This window comes from Larimichthys crocea, chromosome XII (assembly GCF_000972845.2).
Source record: "Larimichthys crocea isolate SSNF chromosome XII, L_crocea_2.0, whole genome shotgun sequence".
Classification (NCBI taxonomy): domain Eukaryota; kingdom Metazoa; phylum Chordata; class Actinopteri; family Sciaenidae; genus Larimichthys; species Larimichthys crocea.
The window spans coordinates 21,527,546-21,550,965 of record NC_040022.1 but is presented as its reverse complement, the minus strand read 5'-3'; the positions used below and the strand labels follow the sequence as shown (position 1 = coordinate 21,550,965).

General features: G+C 42.5%; 1 protein-coding gene across 1 annotated transcript in view; it reads right to left on the bottom strand.

Moving 5' to 3' along the window:
* Positions 1 to 12,540: 12,540 nt before the first annotated feature.
* The window catches only part of LOC104934337 (Na(+)/H(+) exchange regulatory cofactor NHE-RF2), a 28,160-nt gene continuing 17,280 nt past the window's right edge, over positions 12,541 to 23,420 (bottom strand). Inside the window, exons 3-6 of the mRNA XM_010749974.3 lie at positions 21,484 to 21,711; positions 15,707 to 15,860; positions 14,885 to 15,003; positions 12,541 to 14,772 (exon numbers count right to left, since the gene is read on the bottom strand). Of these exons, the coding sequence (XP_010748276.2) occupies positions 14,614 to 14,772; positions 14,885 to 15,003; positions 15,707 to 15,860; positions 21,484 to 21,711 (660 nt within the window). The 3' untranslated portion in view covers positions 12,541 to 14,613. The remainder of the gene's footprint in view (positions 14,773 to 14,884; positions 15,004 to 15,706; positions 15,861 to 21,483; positions 21,712 to 23,420) is intronic.

Genomic DNA, 23,420 nt, shown 5'->3' with positions numbered 1-23,420 from the left:
TATGTCAGCGGGCTGCCAGGCAAACATGGCATGTGCGTTAGCCGGGTTCTCACCCCGTCCCGTAAAGCAAGAATAGTACAAATACATACTAATCTGACATCATTCACACCTCAGGCTGTGAACCGCTTCACAGAGCAAACAGTGAGCAGGGCAACCCAAAGGCTGGCTCTACACTCAAATTGTGCACTTCATTAATAATCATGTACTGAAGCATATGCCATTTTTGTATCTTTCCATTGCATCAGAGGGATTTCACAGAGCGCAGCTTGTTTCCAACCACGGCTTCATATGAAATCGATACATCTAAGTTTAATGGTTCGAGACATTATGTCAACACTGGAGCACAAGGGTTAAAATAACATCTGAGTTCCCTTCTTAAAGTGTAAATACGCCACATTTGCTTTTCATAATTGCTGTCGTATCCATTACACCTCGCCCTGATGAGTACAGAATGTGCCTCACGTGGGAAGAAAATGAGGAAAAGTAACTTTATTAGCTGGATCACCTGAGTGCAAGAAAGAAGAGATGAGGCGAGCATAGCGTTCCTTCTACAAATAATAATAATATTAATAAACTCAATCATGCAGTGGCAGAACAAGCTAACTTTCAAAGTCCTAGTCCTTTAAGATCTGGTGGATGCTTGCTAAGTCAGCTGCTGTCAGTTTCATAACCCCCAAGGATAAGATCTGCAAAACTGTCCAAAAAAATAAATAAAAAATTGTCGTTAAAAAAAGCAGAACACTTTGAACGCACACACCTTACGTAGTACCACACCCTGGCTCTCTTTCCAGCAGACAGTGTGTGTCTGGGTATGTGTGCGTATGCAAGATTTGTATTTGTTTCATGTTTCGTGTGAGGGTGTAATTATTGTTGAGCCTGTGACATTCAGTGACATTCAAACAAGGACTTGCGCTCTACTATGGGCCTTCTCTGTTGCAGTTTTCCTGAATCAAAGGGGAACGTTCATTGGCTGGCCTGGAATCACTGGAACGCACCACCACATGTGGGACATTAGTCTGAGAATAAAAAAGTATTTCCAGCTCCAGATTGAGAAAAAAAAGAAGAAAAAAAAGAGAAAAGCTCAAAGACTTTTTGGGCTGTAAAGCTAGCCTCAGCAGTGAAGAGCCCAGCCCAAGCCCGTGGTCCGCTCCCTGTAGCCCAATGCGTGTAACCCTATCCTCAGCCTGATTCTTTGCCAAACACCCTTACCACCACCAGCCCTGTACTTAGTGTACAGCCGCCCTGCTGCCACTGAACCACACATGCACAAATGGATGCAGAGACTCCACATACACACACACAGGCACAGACACACACACACACATACACTTTTATTCCACTACGCCACGGTTTCCTGAGCCTGGGCCCATTCCTACAGATTGCTGCTGGGCACACCCACCCACCCCACCAAAGCCAAGGCTTGAGTCGTGGATCCCCACCTTCTCTCCTCCTTCTGTTCCCTCTTTCCTGCATCCATTCATCCGTTTGGCTTTCCCCATTAGGTTTTCCAATATAATGACTCACTGTTAAAGGCAGAATAACAATACGGCCCACCTCCTCTCTCCTCTCTCCCATGTCTTTCAGCGCAGAGGTTATCTGAAGTCAATCGCGTAGAGAGCAACGCAACAGATCCCCCTGTTGGTCTAAATCAACTCATACTTATCTTGTCTTTCCATTATGCTTCAGCGTCATGTTAATCTCCTCCAGCTCCATTTTCGCCTTCCACTGCCCAATTTGGTCTATACCAGCACTCCCAGAAAGGGAACCAGACAGGACGGTGGACAGGGAGACAGAGACAGCCGGCTCTGGACTGCAGCTGAAACTGGGTTAGCTACAGTAGCTGCTGGATTCCCTTCCTTTCATGGAGGTTTGGGAGCTCGCAGACTTACAGGGCCTCTGAACAATGAGAGGAATGTTTGAGCGGCTCCGGCCTCGCTTCAGCACTACCATTACGTCTCTCGGGCTGCTTTTCTAGAACTTTTTATGACCTCTGTTCCCACTCTGTGCTGCCAGCAACTCCCCGCGGAGAGAGGCACAAAAGACTGATTGACATGTAGACAGACAGATGACACACATGGGTAGTTGGATGATATACACATTGTAAGCAGGCAGTTGGAAAAGGAAGGCAGATGAACAGGTAAAGAGGCAAAGACATTTTGCAGTGAGTTTTTTCGGGGTGGAGACATAATCCCTAGATCAAACACACTGTGCGGACAGACTGACAGGCAGGAAGACAGACAGAAATTAAGCCATCCCATTCAAAGGAACTATTTACGTCTGACCTTTGTAATGGAGCCGGTCCACAGTGGCAGACCTCAGATCAGGGGCAATATCACAGTGCCAATATTACAGTACATTTGAACAGCAGGAACACATTACTGTCGCTCCTGATCAACAGGTTGCAGTAGTCAGAATGAAGTGAAGTGCCTCTCTGTGGGAGACCAGTAGTTCAAGACAATAAAACAAACACACACACAAAAAAAAGTAAAAGAAAAGTACAGGTTTGCCTGGTCATAAAGTCATAAAACAGTAAACGGGACAATCAACTTCTGAGAAGTGGCAGACACGATGCTGCACCTACCTGAGACAACAGTTTTTTACTCCTTTCGTCAGTCTCAATTTCACTTTCCTTATGCTCTCCAGTGTCACACTCGAAGTTGAACTCAGCAGTTGTCGTTCCACCTCTCTCTCTCTCTCTCTCCCCCCCTCCTCTGTCTCTCTCTCTCAGTGTTTCTCAGTGTCTCCCACTCTTCGTCTCTCTCGTGGGTCTGTTTCTCCTTCGACTGTGCAGACAGCAGTGTGTCTGGGAGCCAGACAGGGTGCTAGTAAGAGAAAAATAGTGGGCGGGCCCTGCCCTGTGCAGGGGATTCCTTTATGACGATGTCAGAGGAGAGGGGCCCTCCCCTTCCCAGTCTCCTCTCTCTGCCTCCCTTCTCTCCCCTCTCCTCCCCTGTGCATGGCCGTGGCTGCTGCTGGAACACAGGAAAGGGGGCAGGGAGATAATTGGCCGCACAGCTGCTAATAAATGAGCAGAGGCTGTTTGAGTCAATAGCAGGCAGGAAGACGACCAAGCTAAATGTCCAGTGTTTCGGTGGACAAACATACCGAGCTGGTTTTATTACACTGTGCTCAAGATGTTAATATGATATGAGTTGCAAGAAGTTGCATGTTTCAATAATTCCTCCCAGGAGAGAGTGATAATTTCTGACAATAATCAGAGTGTGCACATTTCGCCTGAACACACTGTTAATTCAAACCCATATAAAAGCAGTTCATATGTCAGAACACGCTTTCAGCGCTATTTTGCAAACTTGTTTCAAGATATGACTTTTATCCCGAGAACGAACAAAGCGAGAGAAAGTGAAAAGAAAACACTTTTCATTGAACTGAATAGAGAAAATTATCACTAAAGGTACATAGAAAACATGACACCGAGCTAGGAGTCATATTAACAAGGCCAGAAATAATAATAGAGTTATAGTAACATCAAAAAGAGATTTGAAAGATTGCATATTTAGCTATAGACAAATGAAAGGTGTGGATCTTACTAACTATTTGACATGTATGATACATGCATATGTGTCTATGAGATAGTGTTAGTTGTATCCTTAATAATCGTGAGCTAATGTTGGTGTGAAGTGGTCTCGTCTCTTGTTTTGTTGAAACCTCAAGCTGCTTTTTTATGCTGAGAGAGGGACTTTAACTGGGACAGGGGTGCAGGGTTACAGTTATCTAAGCTAAAAGAAACAACAAACCATGGCTGATTTTTCCAGATCACCCAAAAGCTCGACACTATTTCAATATGGAAATCATTCTCAGCGCAAGAGATCTTTGGGAATGAGTCAACCGATGTGCTTGGAAGTGTAAATTTTTGAGTTCATAGTTCATGTGGGCTGTTGTGGTGACATAATGTCACAATAAGTCATAATAAAGAGATTCTCTTTTTCCTTGTAGTTTACTGATGAAGAATGTAACTCATCAGTAATGATTCACGCAGTGGCAATGGCGGTTTCACGACTCACAGGGAGAAAACGGCAGAAACGAATGCACGTCATGCTCTTTGACTTCTTGTGTCTGCGAGGTGTTTTGGTCCAAGCTTGGTTTGATCTGCACCTGTCAAACACAGGACCCCCCCGCCCCTTACAAACACACAAAGACACAGTAACGTGAGCTTCAGAGAGGGGCTATTAGAGGCTTTATGACTTCCCCTTCTTCCCCTGAAGCCTTTGGGTGTGTGTTAGCGGCGAAGTCCCGCACAGACAACCTCGCCCCTGTGAGAGCGGACGTCACACATTCCAAACACGCACACACACACATACACACACTTGTGCGTCTCTTAGCAACACACACACACACTCGGAGCTTAGTGAAATGACTATGCCAGTAAGACACATGACCACGACACGTCGTTTATCTTCAGATGGGACAATGTTTTGTTTATGGACCTCAGTTTCTATGTTGTCTTCACAGGGGATTTACAACTTTGCATAACAGCCGGAGTTGGAATGAAGTGTAATGAACACCCTAACTTTTGTCGTTAGTTAGCGAAAGATTATGTGTGGTATGAATGAACTTTGTTATTACAGAGTGGAGTACAGCTTCATAAATTTCTTTTTCCCCACTCTGTCCTCCTCCTCGTCTTTCTTTCTATCGCTCTTTATGCATATGTGTGTGTGTGTATCTGTCTATTCATGTCACATAAAGGCTCTCTGAGCATCTACAGTCAGATGAGCTGAAATATCTTAACGACAGTTAACTGGGTCATCTATGCGATTAAAAAAAAGAAAAGAAAAAAAAGTCCGCCTCCATTCTAAGGTCTAAACCTCAATGCGTGCCGTGCACACTCCCCACAATTAGATGACAATTAGCATAGCCACACGCAACACCCCAGTACTGTAATGACTGACAGGACAAAAGCTACTCATCCAGAGAACTTGATGAACTTTCAGTTTAAACCAATACCACATCAGCCTGGGTGAAATGTGATCCAAATAAACTCGGTGTGAAGGAGGCCATATCTCGCAACCTTCCCTCTGATGCCAATTTATTGAGAGCAGACTCTGGTTTGCAATGTTCTGCAATGATCCCTGCTGGCAGTGTGGGCAGCGGTATCTGGAAAATAGTGCTGAAAGACAGTTGTGCTTCTTCTTTTATCGAAGGCAATACTGTTCTTTATGGCTCTGTGAAACATTATCAGCTCTATATAAAGTATAGTGATATAAGCATGGTTGTAAATGTTCCCGCTGGACGTATGTACGTGTGTGTGTGTGTGTCTGTCCATTTTCAAAAGATAACAGTGATATACCAATGTGTATATTTGCACTTGTGTGAATTTTGTCTACACTATATGTGTTCATGTGTATAGTAAGTCATTCAATGACCTCTAATCTCACTAGAGCTCCAGTGGGTGAATTTGTCTTTTCATGAGTCATATAATAGTTAATTGTTCATAGACAAATATGTTCTATAGTATGGGGTCAGAGTACAGACCTGTATGGGTACAGTATGTGTCTGTCTGCATGCCTATTTCAAAACATGTTTTTTTCTTCTGTGCTGTACATTCTTAGTTTTTCATGCATTTCAATATATAATGTGAAAATGTGTGTTTATGTAACTTGCGTGTACCGCATACATGTGTAGATATGCGTACGTCAACTATTCACACGGGAAATTCGGCCGACTGACCATCTTAGAAAGTGAGTCAGACTACAGTAAACGACTGTAATCAGGGCCACAGGGTCTGAGAGTAGAAAAAAATCTACTTACGTTTGGTTGTCATGGTGAGTCAGATCCAATTATGCAACAAGCAGTGGAAAATGGGTTTTGGAGAAAGAAAGAAATGCAGGAGAACGAAAGAAACTACTATCTGTGACAGATGATCTGTGAGGTATCAACGATACCATTATTTAACCAGACGTGTTGGCTGTGAAAGCACTCTTATTAACAGTAACAGGGAAAGCCACACTAAACACACATATTCACATTTAAAAGTTTGACAGTGTTCCTCTGCTTTTGAGGCCCTGCTGATGCCCAAGGAAAACGAAAACTTCTTACAGGCAAGGAGGGCAGTACATGTTTGTGTCCGCTTCCCCTGCGCAACGCAATCTGGGCACCTTCATTACATGGAAGTCCAAATATCTTTCTGAACTTAGCCTGCTTGTAGGATGAAGATTGTAAAAAAAAATGATATTTTACATTTTATTGAGCGAGGATTCCTTTATTGAGTCTCTTTAAATCTCTGTAATGCAACTCAATGGAATAGTATGGTTTACAGACATACAAAGTCTTGACGTCACCTTCAGGCTACCCTCTGTTTTAAATGTCAAGCAAACTCTCATTCAACATTGGTTTCATTGTTTGTTTCTGGAAAAAAAAAATGTTATTAATGCATAATGGCATTCATGCAAAAGTTCAACGATTATTAACTACTACACGTCTCATTTTACTTATTCTAACTTTCTTGCTTCGATATCCACGATATCCATCAGCACACTTTTATGAAGATAATCCGTCTAAAAACTTCTACGACAATCAAAAATGGACTAACCCTTTTTTTGTGGAGTTGGGACGTTTAACCCATGATGGCGTTGGGCTTGTCTGTTAACAAACAGACAAACTGAAATATTTAATAAACGTCTACGTTAGATTGTTCTTAAAATAATAATCATCTGTATCCACAGAGTACACAACACAACACAACACGACTGTTTCAAGGTGAATGAGATTTACTTACTTCTGGATCAGAAACGTCCATAAAACAATAATTACATTTATTATATATAGATGTAAATCGTTCTGTATGATGCACTGCATTTCTGAGTTTGCTCAGTCCCAGTTTCACTCTTACTCTCTACTGTATTGTATATAAATAGGAGCTAAGTATCTTAAGTAGGGGTGTTGGCCCTGATAACAGTATTTAGGGTTGCTGGAGAGGACTCAGCCTGCAACCTTTCAGCTACATGTAGGTGGCCTCTTGAATTAACCTGTCAGTCCATCATCCCTCTCCTGCTCCTCTTCAACTCCACCCTGAATTCAGCAGCCTCGAGCAAACCCCCACCCCGTTCCCACTCTTCCCGGCCTCCATCAACCCACTGATTCAGTCCTGGGACATTTGAGGTCATAACTTTTTTACACCACCTCATCCATGCTGGACCATGTCACTGGCAACCAGTCCAGAAGAGTGGTCATAAAGTCCACCCAAAGACCAGCACATCTTAACCCGAGCTCAAAACCGGCCAGCTCGGAGGCTCCATGGATCCACTTGACTTTGACTAGTCTGCCCTTATTTTCTCTTTCCTAAGCTCTCTCTCTCTCTCTCTGTCTCTCTCTCTCTCTCCCCCCCTCCCTCTCGCTCCCTCTCTGGTATTTATGTGTTGGCAGTTGCCGTGGAGACAAGACACACAAACACTGTGGCGGTAGACAGGAAGTGCTGCGGAACCACAATGGCGTCACTGCGGCTCTGTGCTCGCTCTCCTCTCTCTCTCTCTCTCTCTCTCTCTCTCTCTCTCTCTCCGTCTGCTCCAGCCAGCATGCATGCTATTATCCTTAGCAAGCTGTATGGAGACCACACTGCTCTCTCTTTCTCTCTGTTCTCTCATTTCTCTCATTATTATTAGCATTGCTTTTTCAGCTGTGTCTCTCTTGTTACTCTCTCTCTCTCTCTTTCTCTCACTTCAACTTTATACCCACATTAGCTGCTTTAGTATTTGGAAAAATCTCTGTCTGATTTGCGGTGTCTGGAATGCCTGGTGCTGGTTGATGTGCTGAAAAGCTGTCGGGCATCGAGAGTTTTTCAATGTTCGACCTGTCTACAGGGCGTTCACTGTCAAGAAGCTACTCCCCTGTTTCAAAACTGGGTCAAGAATGTGTGTGTGTGTGTTTTGTGAGAGGCCTGTGAGGGTGAAAAAACATCATCGTGTGTTGGATTTGTTGTTTTTGTACAGCAAAACAGAAATGTATCCGATTACAAGCATACTTCATGGGTACTTTGTATATGATGATGGAGTGAGCGAGTAAAAGAGGCAGATATAGCGAGAGCGGAGAGAATAAAAGGAATGTGTGTGGTCCTATTGCAGACTCTTACATCAGACTGGCATTAGTGTACAGTACACATCCCTCCTGTTCTCCCTCTGTCTTTTTTACACACCCTAACTCTAAATATACTCCTCTGGAAAAACCCCTTGAGAAGATACCGCCCTCTCCCACTCACATGCTAAAAATATCCATCCACGACCACCTTTACAACACCCACCCCCCCCCATCCTTGCTCGCTTTTCTTTCTGTCCGCATGATTCCTGTCCGTCTAACTTGTTTACGTCTTGCACTCAACATCATTTCATTATCTCACCCCGGCAACTAAACTCTTTTATGTGATGTGACTCCTTTCCCCACTACTCCTTAACCTCCCTTTTTTTGATATCCTCCTTCCAAACCCCCAAGGCCGCTTGGCATTTCTGCTGACATAGGCAGCCAGCGAGCCAGCCAGCCAGCCAGCCAGCCATCCCTCCATCAAGGCAGCCAATCAAACATACAGCCAACCAGTCTGTTGACCAACCAGCTGACCACCCAGCTGGCCAGATGAAGAGCAGTCCAGCTATCAGGGAAACTTGGTGAACAGATGAGTTCTCAGGGCACACAAACACAGAAAAGAAAAAGAACGGGATGTTCTTAAAGCGAGTTCACAGAAAAGGAGCGAGCAAGACAAGGAACGGGAAGCAAAGATTAAAAACAAATATATATATTATAATAAAATAAGTATCCGATCATAGCATCTTGTGTCTTCAGAAGTGAACTATAGATAGATGCATTTGTGGTTTTCAATTTGAGGAACTGAGCGTAATGTACATGCAGGACTGTAATCTTCCCTGCGTGTATGTGGTGGTCAACGAGAGAGGAAGCCTATCTGAGGCCATATGGTGTTTCTGTTCCTCTGTTCAACCGTTGACATCATCTGTGACACATGGCCGGGTGACTTCCTCCGTCTCATTAATCACTTGTGTGTTAACAGGCGCACACACTCTCCTCAATTCCTTTACCCTTTACAGCTTCGCCCCACATTCCGCTCTCCCTTGTTAGCTTCCCGGCTCCGACATCAACCTCTAACGCTCTCCCCAGCTGGCCTGCCCACTTAGCAGTAACCTTTGACCCCCCCCCCCAACATAAAACCTCCACGCCATGCTTTCTCCACTTGCTGCTACTCACCTGCTGTATGTGCAGGGTGGAGGGGTGAGAGATGGAGGGATGTTTTGAAAAAAAAAAGTGAGCTTTTTTTTATTATCAAGAAAGGCATCTTGATTTTACCTGGAGGGTAGTTCAAAGTGGAGAGTGTGTGAGATGAAACACCTTGTGTTAGTTGTGAAACTCCCAAAAAAAAAAAAAAGTAGACGTGAAACAATAAACGGCCGTTGGAAGACAGGTGATTTCTAGTGCGTTATCTCTACGGAGATAAAACTGAAAAGGAGGATCATCAACAGCAGACTCTGATTGGCTGTTTTGAGGTGAAAGTCGGTCACTGGAGAGGTACAGAGAGTGATTGAAAGTAGGGGAAAGTTGCACACCAAGACAGAAAGATATACTGACTTGTTCTTTTTGAATAAATTAGGACTTTATTCTCGCTTCATTTGCGCTAAAACTTGCAGCTCATTAAATGGAACCGAATAAAAGATTAGAAGAAAAAACACAGAGGAGACACAGACGGAGAGAGAGAGTCATAAAGCCACTCAGTGGAAGTTAGTTGTCGGCTTTGTGAGGTGGAGCGGTGAGAACGTGCAGTATATCAATTTTTATGATTCTGGAAAAACACACCGATACATCTCTGCAGGAAAAAAAAAAAAAAAAAGGGGGTCTACATGGCGGTCTGCTGTCCAAGATGGAGGAGTGGGGGAATTCTCACTCACACACAAAAGAGCCACTATGTCAGGGTCAACGGTAGCCAAAACACACATTTAGGATGTGATGAGCAATGGTCTGTCACTGTATGTAAATCACTCCTTGGTGTCAATAAAGTTATCTCAACCACCTAAAGGACTCCTCCACTGAAACAAGTCTGTGGGGAAAAAAAAGCCATCAGTCAGACGGGACAGAGATGACGAATACAAGAATAATCTATGTGACTAACTCCGTAGTTAAATCAAGCCCTCTAAAAAGCTTTGATGAATTTTTTCCCCCCGGTTGGTCGCCCAAAAAAGGTCTGAAATCTGCAAAAAAAGAGAAGAAAACTCTCTTTTGCAAAACCAGGTGGCCTTCCTAAATGTGTGGGCGTCAGACAATAAATAGGTGGTTTAGCAAGTTAAGCCAAGGTGTGCACAAACTGGGTGTGTCTGTGTGTGTGTTTCCGCTACCCCCACCCATGTGAAAGGTGCTCTTGGGAGAGGGTATGCGCCTGCACTCGTGCCCTCTGGCTATTTCGGATTCCCTCCATTTTGGCGCACGAGGCCTCTCCGTCTTTACGTCTTTCATCTTTCTCTCTCTTGCAACTCTTTCCTTTTGTTTGTTTCTTTCTTGATTTCTCTCGGACTTATCCAACTCGTTCCCCTCTCTTTTCTTTTTTCCTGCCCTCTCTGTGCTTGTTGGTGTAGCTGTCCTTATTTGGCTTCCCTTTGAGTGAGTGGGAGTGTGAGTATGAATGTGACTGTGTGTGTGTGTGTGTGTGTGTGTGTGTGTGTGTGTGTTTCCTCCTGACTGTGAGTCACTGCTTGTCTGACTCACAAGCGCTAACAAAAACATACAGTTGCCATGGCGACACGCTCACCTCCCCCTCCTCTTCCCCATCTCTCTCTCACTCTCTCAGCCTCTGGTTTCTCTCTTCTTGTGGGCACCGCTGCATCCCAGGCAGCCCTGGCACTGTTGCCTAGGTGGCTTTGGTGGGATAGTGGTGGTAAGGTGGGATACTTAACAGGATCGGGAGGATTCAGAGACATAAACACAGAATAAAAGTAAGGCTGAAAAAGCACAGGTGAAAACTTAAATTAAAGTCCAGGAGCCTGCAGAAACCTAGGGTGCGAGACAAGCAATCATCTATCATCAATAGTAAGTAGAAATGCCTGCATTAGCTGAGACAGGCAAACCAGAAAGTGCCCACCTGTGGCTCTATTCTCTGCTTCTGTTCTCTTGCTTTTACTGCTCTGAAATTGCAGACTGCTTTGAACTGGGTCCCTCCTTTGAAGTGCTGGCGTCACCGCTCGGCCTTGCCATAACCTCCAGGGAGCTTGATAATGTGCACACGTGTGGCATTACATTTCGACAAAGATCAGGTAGGGCACTGGATGTACCTACAGCCTCACGCTACTGTTTGGCTTACTTCCTGGATGCTAAATGCTGATGGTACGCCACCTAGTGGACATATGCACATTTATTTATTTATTTTCTTCATAATTACTGGCCCACATGTGAACCACACTCTCTGTGATGACACTGAATGACCCCACTGGTCATAGAAATATTTCACATGTCCACGTTGTGAGCAGTTCCAACCAAAGAGATGTCTCCGTGTTGGTTTCATTAAAATAACCAAGGCCCGAAAGATGTAAAATCACTCAACATTTCACACAAATACAGCTAAAATCATAAAAGTACAAAACACAAGCACACTTTTCTTTTTCTTTGTTTTCTACCTCATCAGATTTATCAAGTCACACTTTGGAGAGGTCTTATGTTAGCAACCACTGGACTGAACTTTCAGGCTGTATATAATCTACAGTAGTTATAGTGTATACTATCTCCACCTTATGCATTTACGATAGTGAAATCCTGCGTACACATTAATGAATAATGTCATATACACTGTTGCCCCTAAAGTTGGAATAAAATATTTTTACCTCTTCTCATTCGTGACAATGTGATTTATTCTTGATAGATAAAGTCATATCTTCTCAAAACCTTATTAATCATATCACAGTGAAAATTAAACCACAATTAATCTGCTGTGTATAAATAGGAATAAAAAGAGGAATGTGTGTGAAAACAAAATTATTCCAACTTTATGGGCAACAAAAGAGCCATTTTAAACTTTTACCTTAACCTTAACTTATACATAAACTGTTTTTTGTGAATTACTTTTAATGGAGTATTATTTATATTATTATAATGTGGAGCATCTTCTTCCACCACTGTCTATCTAAGAATAAACGCACACAAACTGAGTGAAGACACAGACAGGAAAAAAAATATATAACCACATCAAAACAGAACAATGGGGATACACATAAAAGTACAGACACACGCTTGTGTCCGATGCACATGCATACACACACGCACACAAATACACGTTTGACCTTTCTTTGACCTTTGTGTGGCCTGAGAGCTCTCAGCGGCAGCTGGCTGGTGGAGAATTCTGAGAACAGCCTGAAACTGAAACTGTACACTGGCATAATCCTCAGCGAGGGACAGAGAGCGCGGGGACTGAGCGGGACAAAGAGAGGAAACCGGAGCAAATGACTGTAGTAGCATAAAGTGAAAGTAAATAAGTAACGCTTAGAGCTTGTGGAGCAAAAACAAAATACAGAGAACAGAGAACAGAATTTCATGTATACTCAGAAATAATTGCCATTGTCACACTTTATTGAAAAAATGCAACCTGCCATATATACTGTAAGCTTTTACTGTATATACATCAGCCATGGTAACATAGAGTTTTTTTTTTTGCTGCGACTGTCAGAACATACAGAGTGAGCTTGACTGCACACACACGCACACACACACACACCATCACACACACACAGTGAACAGACTGACGTTCAAAGACGAATCAAGACACTTCTGTTAGTGTGTGAATGCAAGTAATTGTGTGAATAGGTACAAAAAAAAAGAAAAAACATACACATACATTTCTCTGATTTGCAGTCCAACAACACATTGCTTGGATTGCAGCACTGTATACCTTCTCTGCACACACACACACACACACACACACATTGTGCTCCAAATGTGTGCGAGCATATGTATGACAGCTGTCCCTGTATGTGTAATAATCCTCTGTAAGCTCCATGGCTCCCACAGTCTCTTTTGCTAGATCCTCCAGAGCATCTCTGACCTCACTGTGTTCTCCTCCTGCACCTCCCTCCATTCCCGCGTCCCCTGCCACCACCCCCCACAACCTGGTAACACTCATGTCGTGGCCGATCACATCCCTTTGCCTCAAATATGTTAGCTGCACTTTGGAGCCTTCCATTCTTTCCTGGCCCTTGTCCTTGTTTAATTAATTCCTATGTCATTTGGGGAGAAATACTCTTCTGGTGGAAAGATGAGAAGATGCCACTCTCCTGAGTGTATGGTAAATGTGAAACTACTGTGACCGCTTAAAGCAGAAACAGTTTGCCCGTCTACCTATCAGCACCTCTAAAGCTTGCTAACACTTTATATCTTGTTTTAATTTGTAAAAAAAAATTACAATTAGCTGTGAGGGTTACGTCATGCTCTTAGCTGTTGTCAGGCATCCACTGAAGACTCTAAGAAGTTACTGTTCCTAAGAAATAGTCTGACACAACCCCAAATACAACGGCCTGGATAAACATGTACTCTGTTCAGTTTAAGTACCAAAACAGGCTCCATTTGTGGTGTAAGTTTGCCCTCTGCTGTACACATCAAGCTTCCTCCAATGACTAATTCATCATGCCTTTTGCCCTGAGAAATCTTCCTTTCTTCCACGCTCCACTTTCCGTTATTTACTGTATGTAATGTTAGTGGTGTTTCCCCTTTTGTTATGCACGTGTGCACCGGAGCACTTTGGGAAAAGAGGTTAGTAATGCACTTATTACGACTGAGAATAACAAGTAACATGGATTCTTTTTGAATGAAGCAGGGCTAATCTGACGATCAGTTAATTCACTCGGTGTAAAAAGTACAGATACATGTAGGATACATTACACGCAACCAGTACACACAGCCTTTCTTTCCTCCGTCTCTGGTTGTTATCAAAGCATCTGCATAGACCGGAGGTGGAGGGTCTCAACTCTTTCACAGTGATCTTCGGCCAAATTTAGGCTTCCTCTGACAGATGGGCCAAAACTCCCACAAAAGTCCACAATCATTAATGTCACAGTGTCCATAAAACTCTTTAAAATGCAGTCCATGATGATGGGATACTGTTTTTTTTTTGTTTTTGTTTTTTTAATAGTTGTTTATACTTTTTAAATATAAAAATAACTGTCTCCTGCATGTGCTTGAATCGAGTCTCTAGGAGTAGGGAGAATGGGGTGATTAAAGTGAGAGGGGGGGGGGTTTAGGCAAATGTGAAAACGTGTTTGCAACACAGTGCATGTATGTGAAGCGTTTTAATATGCTCCTCCTTCAGAACAGTGGGATTTTAGCAAGGTATACACAGTTTTTGCAGTTTGTCAGCACTTTGAAGCAGGAAAAAAAACATCTGTTAAAGAGTCTCTGAAGTGGCTTAAAAAGCAAAATCCATTGTACAACTTATTCCTTTTGTCACTTTTAATTCCATGAACAAAATATCTTCTGTTGTATGAGGATTCTTGGTTCTTTCTCTAAGAAAAAACATGATCTGTGTAGTAAGAAGGGCGCTCTCCCACAACACAAACTGGTCCACACAGAGGGGCTGCAAAGAGCTCATATCTCTGTCCTTTGGTATATGAAGTGTCCTCCGAGGGGAACGTCTCAAAAGTTGCTAAACAGCTCGTATTTCTTCATCCAGGTCATCTGCGGTGCCTTCTTCTTTTCTTTGGCATGGACCTTCATCTTTTCTTCTGCTGCTGTAGCACTCAGGCCCAACTCAGCAAACGGGTCCATCAGCCGGCCGACGTCATCATCCGCCAGCTAGACAGGAGATAACATTAAAGATGGAAAGAGAGACAGAAAGGTTGAGGGTACTGACTTTCATGTGACAGACCAAAGAAACATAGCACCCTACATGACTGCCTACACCCACCTGTGTACTGTTGCCCTGGCTGCTGAGGTCAGAGTGTGTAGACCTGATGGATTGCGAGGTGGAGCTGCCGTTGATCTGAAGGTTGGTGGAGCCGTTGGATATGGACGGACCATCGTAATCTGCACACAGAAGCCCACAGATTGCTGTATTATACTCAAGTATAGTCTTTATACATAGCTCATATCCAAAGGAATGGGATCTCATTCAACAAGTAGGTGCCTTGCAAGGTTTGTTGTAATTTATTTTATGGTCTGACAAAGTTAAGTTAATTCAGTTAAGTTAATAAGCTAAGTTAATTGAGTAATCAGTGGAGAGTTGAGAACGATCTGAGCAAAACAGTGAGACAAACAAACAAGTAGAAACACTTTAATATCCTAGTCATTTCTTAGGAAGTATTTCAGAAAGAACAATAATCTGCTACTAATTAATTAAGGGAAAATTGAGACATTGGTTACTTTCAGTTTATTGTTTGTGTGACCTTTTAAAATTTTAGTCAGCTGAACAACAACAAAAGATTACACTTATGGAAAATAAAGTTTGCATAAATAAATGAAGGAAGAATAATGTGGCTGTTTTCCAAGCAAACTGCTTCTAAACCAATTAACTAGACTGTAAAATAACTGAATTAGCAGAACTAATTTGGTTATTTTAATCACATTTTTCTAATAATTAGCTTCACATTACATCGTACTTCCTAGGAACCTTAATGGACCTCTGAAATAGGTCACCCTAGTGAAGTTATTGACAACCTCATTCAAGATTCAAGACTCATAATGGCACATGATGTTTGTTTTTTTTAACCTTCTGTTAGTGCAGTCCTACCTCTGAGATGGCTGACTGTGGGGATAACACCCCTCCGTTTGAAGTTCTCATCTGTATCCGGGTCCACCACCAACAACCAGGTCTCATCCCCGCCTTTCTTTATGAAGGCCACCACCTCTGCATGCCGCATGCTCTCGATGTTCACACCATTTACCTGGAGAGCGCAAAGACAAGAAGAGACGGGCTCTTGGTAGGACGGAAGGAGTTTTTTTTTTTGACTGTTAAAGCTCTTGACGCCCCATCAGTATTTGTGTGTATGTGTGCAAAAAAAAATACACAGGTAAAAGTTCACTAAACACGAGAAACAATCCCATTTCAACCTTTATTTTATAACCAGATAACATGAACAATGCCAAAACACGTGGGCTTGGTCAGTTCGTATTATTTCTGCATAAACAACCACATTTTCCAACAGAAATCTCTCCATGTCAGTGGATTAGTAGAGTTACATTCACGTTTGTTCTCAATGAACCTACTGCCCCCATTACTCATTGTTGACATACTGTGTATACAATGCTGAGAGCTGGAGTGTTACCTGATTCATCCAGTAGGTGGAGCAGTGGAACAACATACGATTACACACTGTTCAACCCGACCCTCAGGACGCTTGCACGACTTTACACAATGTTTCTCAAACTCTTGTGATTAATCGTGAATAATTTGTGATTATTCACAGCTGTGCATGCAGCTGTAGACGTTTTTAATTTACCACATAAAAGACTTCCTGATAAGGACTACAAGAATCAGGAAACATCAGAAACAGCTGAAAAGAGGGACACATGTGACCGACCATCTATGTGACAATGCTTCTACACCTAGCCAGCAAAACACAATAGCCTGTTATTGCTCTTATCTAGACGTGCATTTGGAGGCCTTCATTTCAACAGCTCTGTCTAGACCTTGGCTTCTCTGAGGCAGGTAGCCTCGCATCATGCCAAGTTAGTGTTGGTACACAATCAATTATTGATGTCTCTCCTGGGCTCCGGCTATAGTGTTGGTTTCAAGTGTCAGAGTCCTGAGGGGGAATTTGTTTAAAATTCACTGCTTATGACAAGATGGTGAAAAGAATGAGCTTTTTGCTCTCAAGTGTGCGTGAGGAAAACGGGATGAAAATACATGTGGAAAATAGGACTGTGGGCAATTAACTGCAATGAGGCCAAACATTCAAATGTAACAGGTGGGAAAGGAAGAGAAAACAAGAGAGTGGAAGGAAGACAACACTGTTTTAAATGAGTTGAAAGAAGAGGAATCAACAGATGGAAAGTGTGAACCTCTACTCTCTTTCATATCAGAAATCTCTAATCTAGCCTTTCTTTCCAGGACCTATGACAGGCAGACAGACAGACAGACAGACAGACAGGCTGATATGAAAAAACAGATCAGTCAGTCAGGGACACAGACAGACAGTTCGATACAGAGAGAACAAACATCTCTGTATGCGGCCAAACAACAGGTGTTGTGTCACGTTTCACATCCCTTCATTAACAGTCCATCCCACACAAGACAATACACTCTGCTCTCTGCCTGCTGGGCTAATTAATACATGCTGTAGGAACAGTACAGAGGCTTAATTCTCATGGGACTATTCCTCAGGGAACCTCTTGATAATAGTTTGTGTGTCATAGTCACGGAGGGTCCAGTCACCTGAAGATCACTGCAAGACTTGAAGATGATTTTGATGTTGACATGAACTTAAGCCAGGACAAGCTGTTATAGACAGAAGCTCGATTCAACAAAAGCACGGCCTATTTGTTGGCTCAAATTTTAGTGGATAAATTAGTGGAAATTTAATGTTCCCAAAACAGCTGCCATGTTCTTCCAGTGGAAAGAGTGAGTGGTACATTTGCAAAATCAAGATTAGAAAAGTGCCATGGCGATGTTTCAGTAAAGAACACCATTTCTTTGTTCAAAATATAGCTATAGGCACTTGCGAAAATAAATCTCTCCTCATTGTTAGTGTCCCTAAATTAAATACCTGTTGGCCTCAGCCTGACCACAGTAAGACTATGAGTCTACAGGCATGTTAGCGGCTCTGTGAGGCACAGTGGTGCTTTGACCTAAATGTTAACATGCTGACAGCGATGACAGAAAACTTGCTTGGTAGTCTTAGTTTTCTTAGTATCTTAGTTCAGTGCTTGCTGAAAACAAAATACAGCTCAGGCTGATGGGAATGTCGTGAGTTTTGCAGGCATTTCGTGATATTTTAAAGTATCAGACAAGCTGAAATTTAGACTTAATGATGGCAGAGGAATCACAAAGTGATGGCATTTCATCACGAGGGTGACATGAATGTGTATGTGCAAGATCTTACAACAAACATTGTTGGGACATTTCACTTTAAACTCATTGTAGTGGACCTAAAGGTAGCACTAGAAGAAAGGTCAGGGATCACCAAAACCATGACCAGTTGGTGATGCATAAGATCAGCAAAGTCAGTTCATCCTTTGAGGATCATCAATGACAATCCATCCCATAACTGCTGAGGTGTTTCACCCTGCACAAAACTATTGGAAAAGTGTGTTTGGTGCACTTTTATATATATATATTATTTGATGCCATCCTCAAGTGAGGTCCAGACTACGCACTGTTGACTGTCGAGACTGATGAGGCGTTCACCAGTGTCTGCCAAAACATCGGCAGAAAGCCGAGCTCTCACCATAGCCATTTATAACGTTGGCTGCTGATACACCTCCAGTGTAATGGGGCATGGTGAGAGAAAAAGACAGAGCGAGAGAATGAGAGAGAGAGGGGGAGAGGGAGAGAGAGCTGTCATGGTTGTTCACCTTCCTAACAAGCTGCTGACAGATAACACAAGCGCTGTCTTGATGCATGGTCAGAGACGGTTGCAATTATCAGCATGTACGCACACACACACACACACACAACAGCAGCCAACGAACTCAAGAGGGGCTCAGATTTTTCAGTCCGAACAAAACTAAAACACTGACAAAGTTGCATGAAATTACATATTTGGTAGAACATTTCAAGTCTATAACGTTTACCTGACAGCATCCCACAGGAAATTAAAGATAATTGCAGTATAGAAACAGTGCAAAGAGTGCTTATTTTTATTATAAATCAATCTGTCAGTTATTATCAGCAGCAAGTCTTCACATTGGAGAAGGTGCAATCAAGAAATGTTTGGGTTATGTTTAAAAATTTGATTAAAAAAATAGTTAAAGTTACTTTCCTGTCAATCGACTACATTTTAGCTCAAACCTTAGCAGATATCGTTGTATATTCATATATTTGCTTTGGCAATGAGGACACATCATGCAAATAAAACTCCTTTAACTGAACTCTGTTTGACCTGACGCTGTCTCGAGTACCTTCCAACTTCATTAACGTGTGTGCATGTAAATGTGATCCTCAATTTATGTCTCCATGGAGAGATGGAGCGACTGTTACTGTCATCGGTGACCTGCAACAGGATGTTCCCACACACTCTCACTAGCCATCTAGTGTTCCAGTGGTGCAAGAGTACATCAGCATCTTCTAATGCCAAGACTGCCGCTGAAGTGTAATCAACAACATTTAGCCTCTTTCAGACTTTGACTTTGATGAACAACAATGAACAACTGGAGCTTAGTGGTGCTGGTTACACTTACAGTAACACACTGATGCTTAACCACGTTGTGTTCCATTAATAATGTATTTACTGTCAACCATTTTGCTTGTCATTTCTGAGAGTTAGATGAGAAGATTGAGATCACTCATATCTTTATGGTACATATGTGGTAGTTGGTTAGTTTAGCACAAAGACTGCAAACAGGGTAAAAAAAAAAAACAGTTATCCTGACTCCTGGAAGTGTCTGATTGTAGGCAAGACGCACATATTTAGACACATGACCCCCCATAAAACAGCCAGTGGTTCAATCCAATTGCTTTTTGTTCAACAAATTAGATATAATATGTTAATATCCAATTGCTTTTTGTTCAACAAATTAGATATAATATGTTAATTAGTGAGTTTTTGTACACTTTGCACACAGCCAGACTAGCTGCTAACTCGGGCTACATACACCTGTCTACCTTACAAAGAATATTATTGATCAAGATCTTCACATCTAACTCTTGGTAAGAAAATACATATGTTTCCTATTTCACAAAACTGCTGTGTTAATGTTTTCTGTGTTTGATTTTCTACAAAATAACTGACCATTGACTGTACGATTGTACCATATTTAACAGGTTTTCAACAGAGTCACCATGCAACATTTAAATTCGCCTTCAGGAACAAAAACCCAACGAAAAACATAAATATTATTTTGTTGGGTCATTTCGTCATGAACATAGATGGGACCAATAGCTGCCTGGATGGTCTGAAACATGTGAAACCACCAATATGTTCCGTTACATTTTGGGGGGTCCTAAATGAACTCTGTTTAACCTTACTATCAGACCCTATTGGAATCCTGTTTGGCCTGCTCTGGACCCTGATGTACAGCCAGTGAGGACAAAGGTCATGGGAATAAGGGGTGAATGTTGTGTGTTTACACTCAGATAAAAAACTGCATATAATAAAAAATAATATTACTGTGAGCATGTATTTTCTCTCTCTCTCTGAGGAGAAAGTTGACTGGACATCCACGCTCTTTCTCGCCCATTCCCTTCCCCTTTTCAATTAATGCTGCTTATCTTCTCTTTTATCCAACACACAGTCTCCCTGCCTCCATTTCTCTCTATGCTTTATACGAAGAGACATACATAAACACACACTTCTCCTTCCCTCCTCCCTCATGTCTCTCTCCCTGTCAGCCCCTGCGATCAGACTGATTTATAACTACGTCTCCTCTCCCCTATGACCGGCCTCTTCCCTCTCTCCAGTTTGACACACAGAGAAGATTAAGTCCAGGTTTCAGGTCCTGTTATCGTTAGAAAACAGAGGCCCTGACACTAGACACGAGTGTGACTCCTGCCATTTTAATCACAGCTGTGACCAAGTATGTAGATGGGGTCACATCTGTATTCAATCAGCAGTGGGGGAAAATAAACTTAAGACCATGATAACAGCATTTAAAAAAATTACACAATTGATAAGGTATGTGCTACCTTTTTGGACCAATATAAAAATGTAAAAAATATTCCCTCTATTTGACTGTTTTGTGTTTAAATAAACACAAATATATATTACTTCCAATAGCAGCCAATAGCTACTTTCCCTAGAAAGGGGTAGGTAGTTCTGTGTGTTGGTGTGTCATGGAGTAAATGCTCAAGAGAAAGACACCTAAGCGTGCATATAGATGTACTTGGATGTAATAGATTGAATGTTTTTGTGGGCTAATGTGCAAAATAAGTGAGTGTAGGCACACAGAAACAAGCACAAACAGTACAAACACACCTACAAAGATCCATAATAACCACACAAGCTTTACAAGAGGCCTCTCGAGCGATTATCTCACGCCCGGTCAATCATACTATTCTCTGACAAGTACCAGACTAACCCAGAATCATTTATCAATAATCACCTCATTAGCATGTGTACATGTTTCACAATCTCATCATCCCTCTGCCCAGCTCCGCTGCGTCACACATTGAAACACTCACATACTATTCACTCAATGCTTGACGTTATTCAACCCAAATTCTTTCTCGCTTATCGCCACCACTACGGAGGTCCTGCTTTCACCCCATTAACTTCTTATTAAGTAAAGACATAAACCATTTAATTACTCCACCCACCCAGAAAGATTCTGTATCCATTTCTGTCTCATAAATATCTGTATTTCTATCACTGTTAAGACCTTTCTGTGTTAAATAGTTTTTCATCCTCCTACCTCAACCAGCCTGTCCTGTGGCCGGAGCCCAGCGTGGTCTGCAGGTGATCCTGGGTCTAGGGAGCGGATGTACTGTCCAGGCCGGGATCGTTCACTGTGGAGGTTGAAACCGTAGCCCATCTCGGACCGCACTAGGTGGCACAGGCGTGGAACGAGCTCGGATGGGTCAACTTGGGGTTGTGACTGGGGCTGGGCTTGGGTTTGAGCTTCAACCTGGGCAAGAGCCTCCTGGAAGAGAATGAGGAAAGAGTGTACAGTCACCAGGTGGACATCATAACCCTTTTGCTTGGTCCTCTGGATAAAGTTTAAACCAAAACTGATTTTAAGCACAAGTTTTAAGATGTTTAGATGGTGCAGGAGGTGTTATGTGCAGAGCATGTGGACACAGATCTGATCTTTTAAGCCTGTACATTTTATAAAATCTATTGTGTCACTTCAAGGCACTATTATTGTCATTTTACCAAATCATACCTGATGTATAATGCCGTGAATGAGATAAAACAGTTTGAAAAAAATGGAATTTATCTGTAAAACATTCTGTTGGCTGCAGATTTATTGTCCTTTTTATGTTTCCGTTCATATTGTGGAACAGGTGTGCCATTTCATTATAAATCGTGTTACATTCTGTCCATTTGCAGCGCATCACTGACACTTCTAACAGCCTGGACGAAGACATTTATAGAAGCTGTATAATTGCGCCTGGAGCTCACAGTGTGATCACACTGATTTACCACCTACACACCAAAAAAAAAAAGTGCACCGAGAGAGGTGATAGCATGGTGGCTTGCTCTGTAACCTCAGCTCATATTAGAGGTAGAGTGGGTGTCTAATGAGTCTAGATAAAACACACTTGCTGCATGCATAGGACAGGTCTGCAATCATATTACGCAACATGAGAAGTCTATTGTTTCCACTGTATATGTGAAGCTCCCATCATGGTCCGGCTTGTGCCTGCTAAAAATACATATGGAGTATGTGGGCAGGGTGACAGAGAGAGACAGAGGAGAGAGAGAGAGAGAGAGTGTGTGTAGAGAGGAGAAGATGGTTTATGATTTATTCTGACAGAAAGAAAGAGGACAGTCAAAAAAGCTTATTATTGCAAATACAGCTTTCAGTTCTACCCCTTGGCTGTAAAGAAATAACACAAATGTATAATTTAATTTCAGGCACTGAATTCTTTAGGGTAGCCGTGATCCTGGCAGCTTGCCCTGAGAAGGAGAATAACAACAAGTCTCATGAATCCTTCCAGATCCTGGTTGGAAAAAGGAAGCGCCTGGGTTGGGCAGCAGGCGTAGATCTTACAAGGGAGAGAGAAAAATATATAAAATCGAATGTATTAGCATCACAGGATCTGGAGAAAAATGACAGGAAGGGAGGGAGAGAGCGCGCGGGGGAGGGATAGAAAATTAGACGCAGTGACAAGGATTGAGGAAGAGAGTTCAAGAAAAGAAACAGTCAAGTTAAGAGTGTGCAGAAAAAAAAACACAACATGCAGATAAACAGTAATAAAGAGCGGTACAGAAAAATCAGGATGACAGAAGTTTCCAGTTAGCGATGGCGGGGAGGAAAAGAGTTGCAGTGGAACTCCTCTAACGTAAACAGTGAGAGTAACACAGCTGGGAGTCATTATGTGGGGGAGACGCAAGTGTCTGCCAATCTAACCTCGGACTGCCTCTTAATGCCTGTCCGCACCCCACTAATGACCCCCTGGGGCCTGTGCCATCTCTTGGAAGTCTTTTAAAGTTGGTGCACATTTTGGACACTGTAGATTTGGTCTTTTCGTGTGGTGTGTCAAAAGTGTACAAGCTTAATTGTGACGATGCGTGTGTCCTCTGCTGTTTACTCATAGTGGCTGTGATGTCTGAAAGTGTAAGGGACTCCTAAGTTTGAAAGATGTCAGTCAAAAGAGGCTCGGAGTCTCTACGCAACCTCGACAA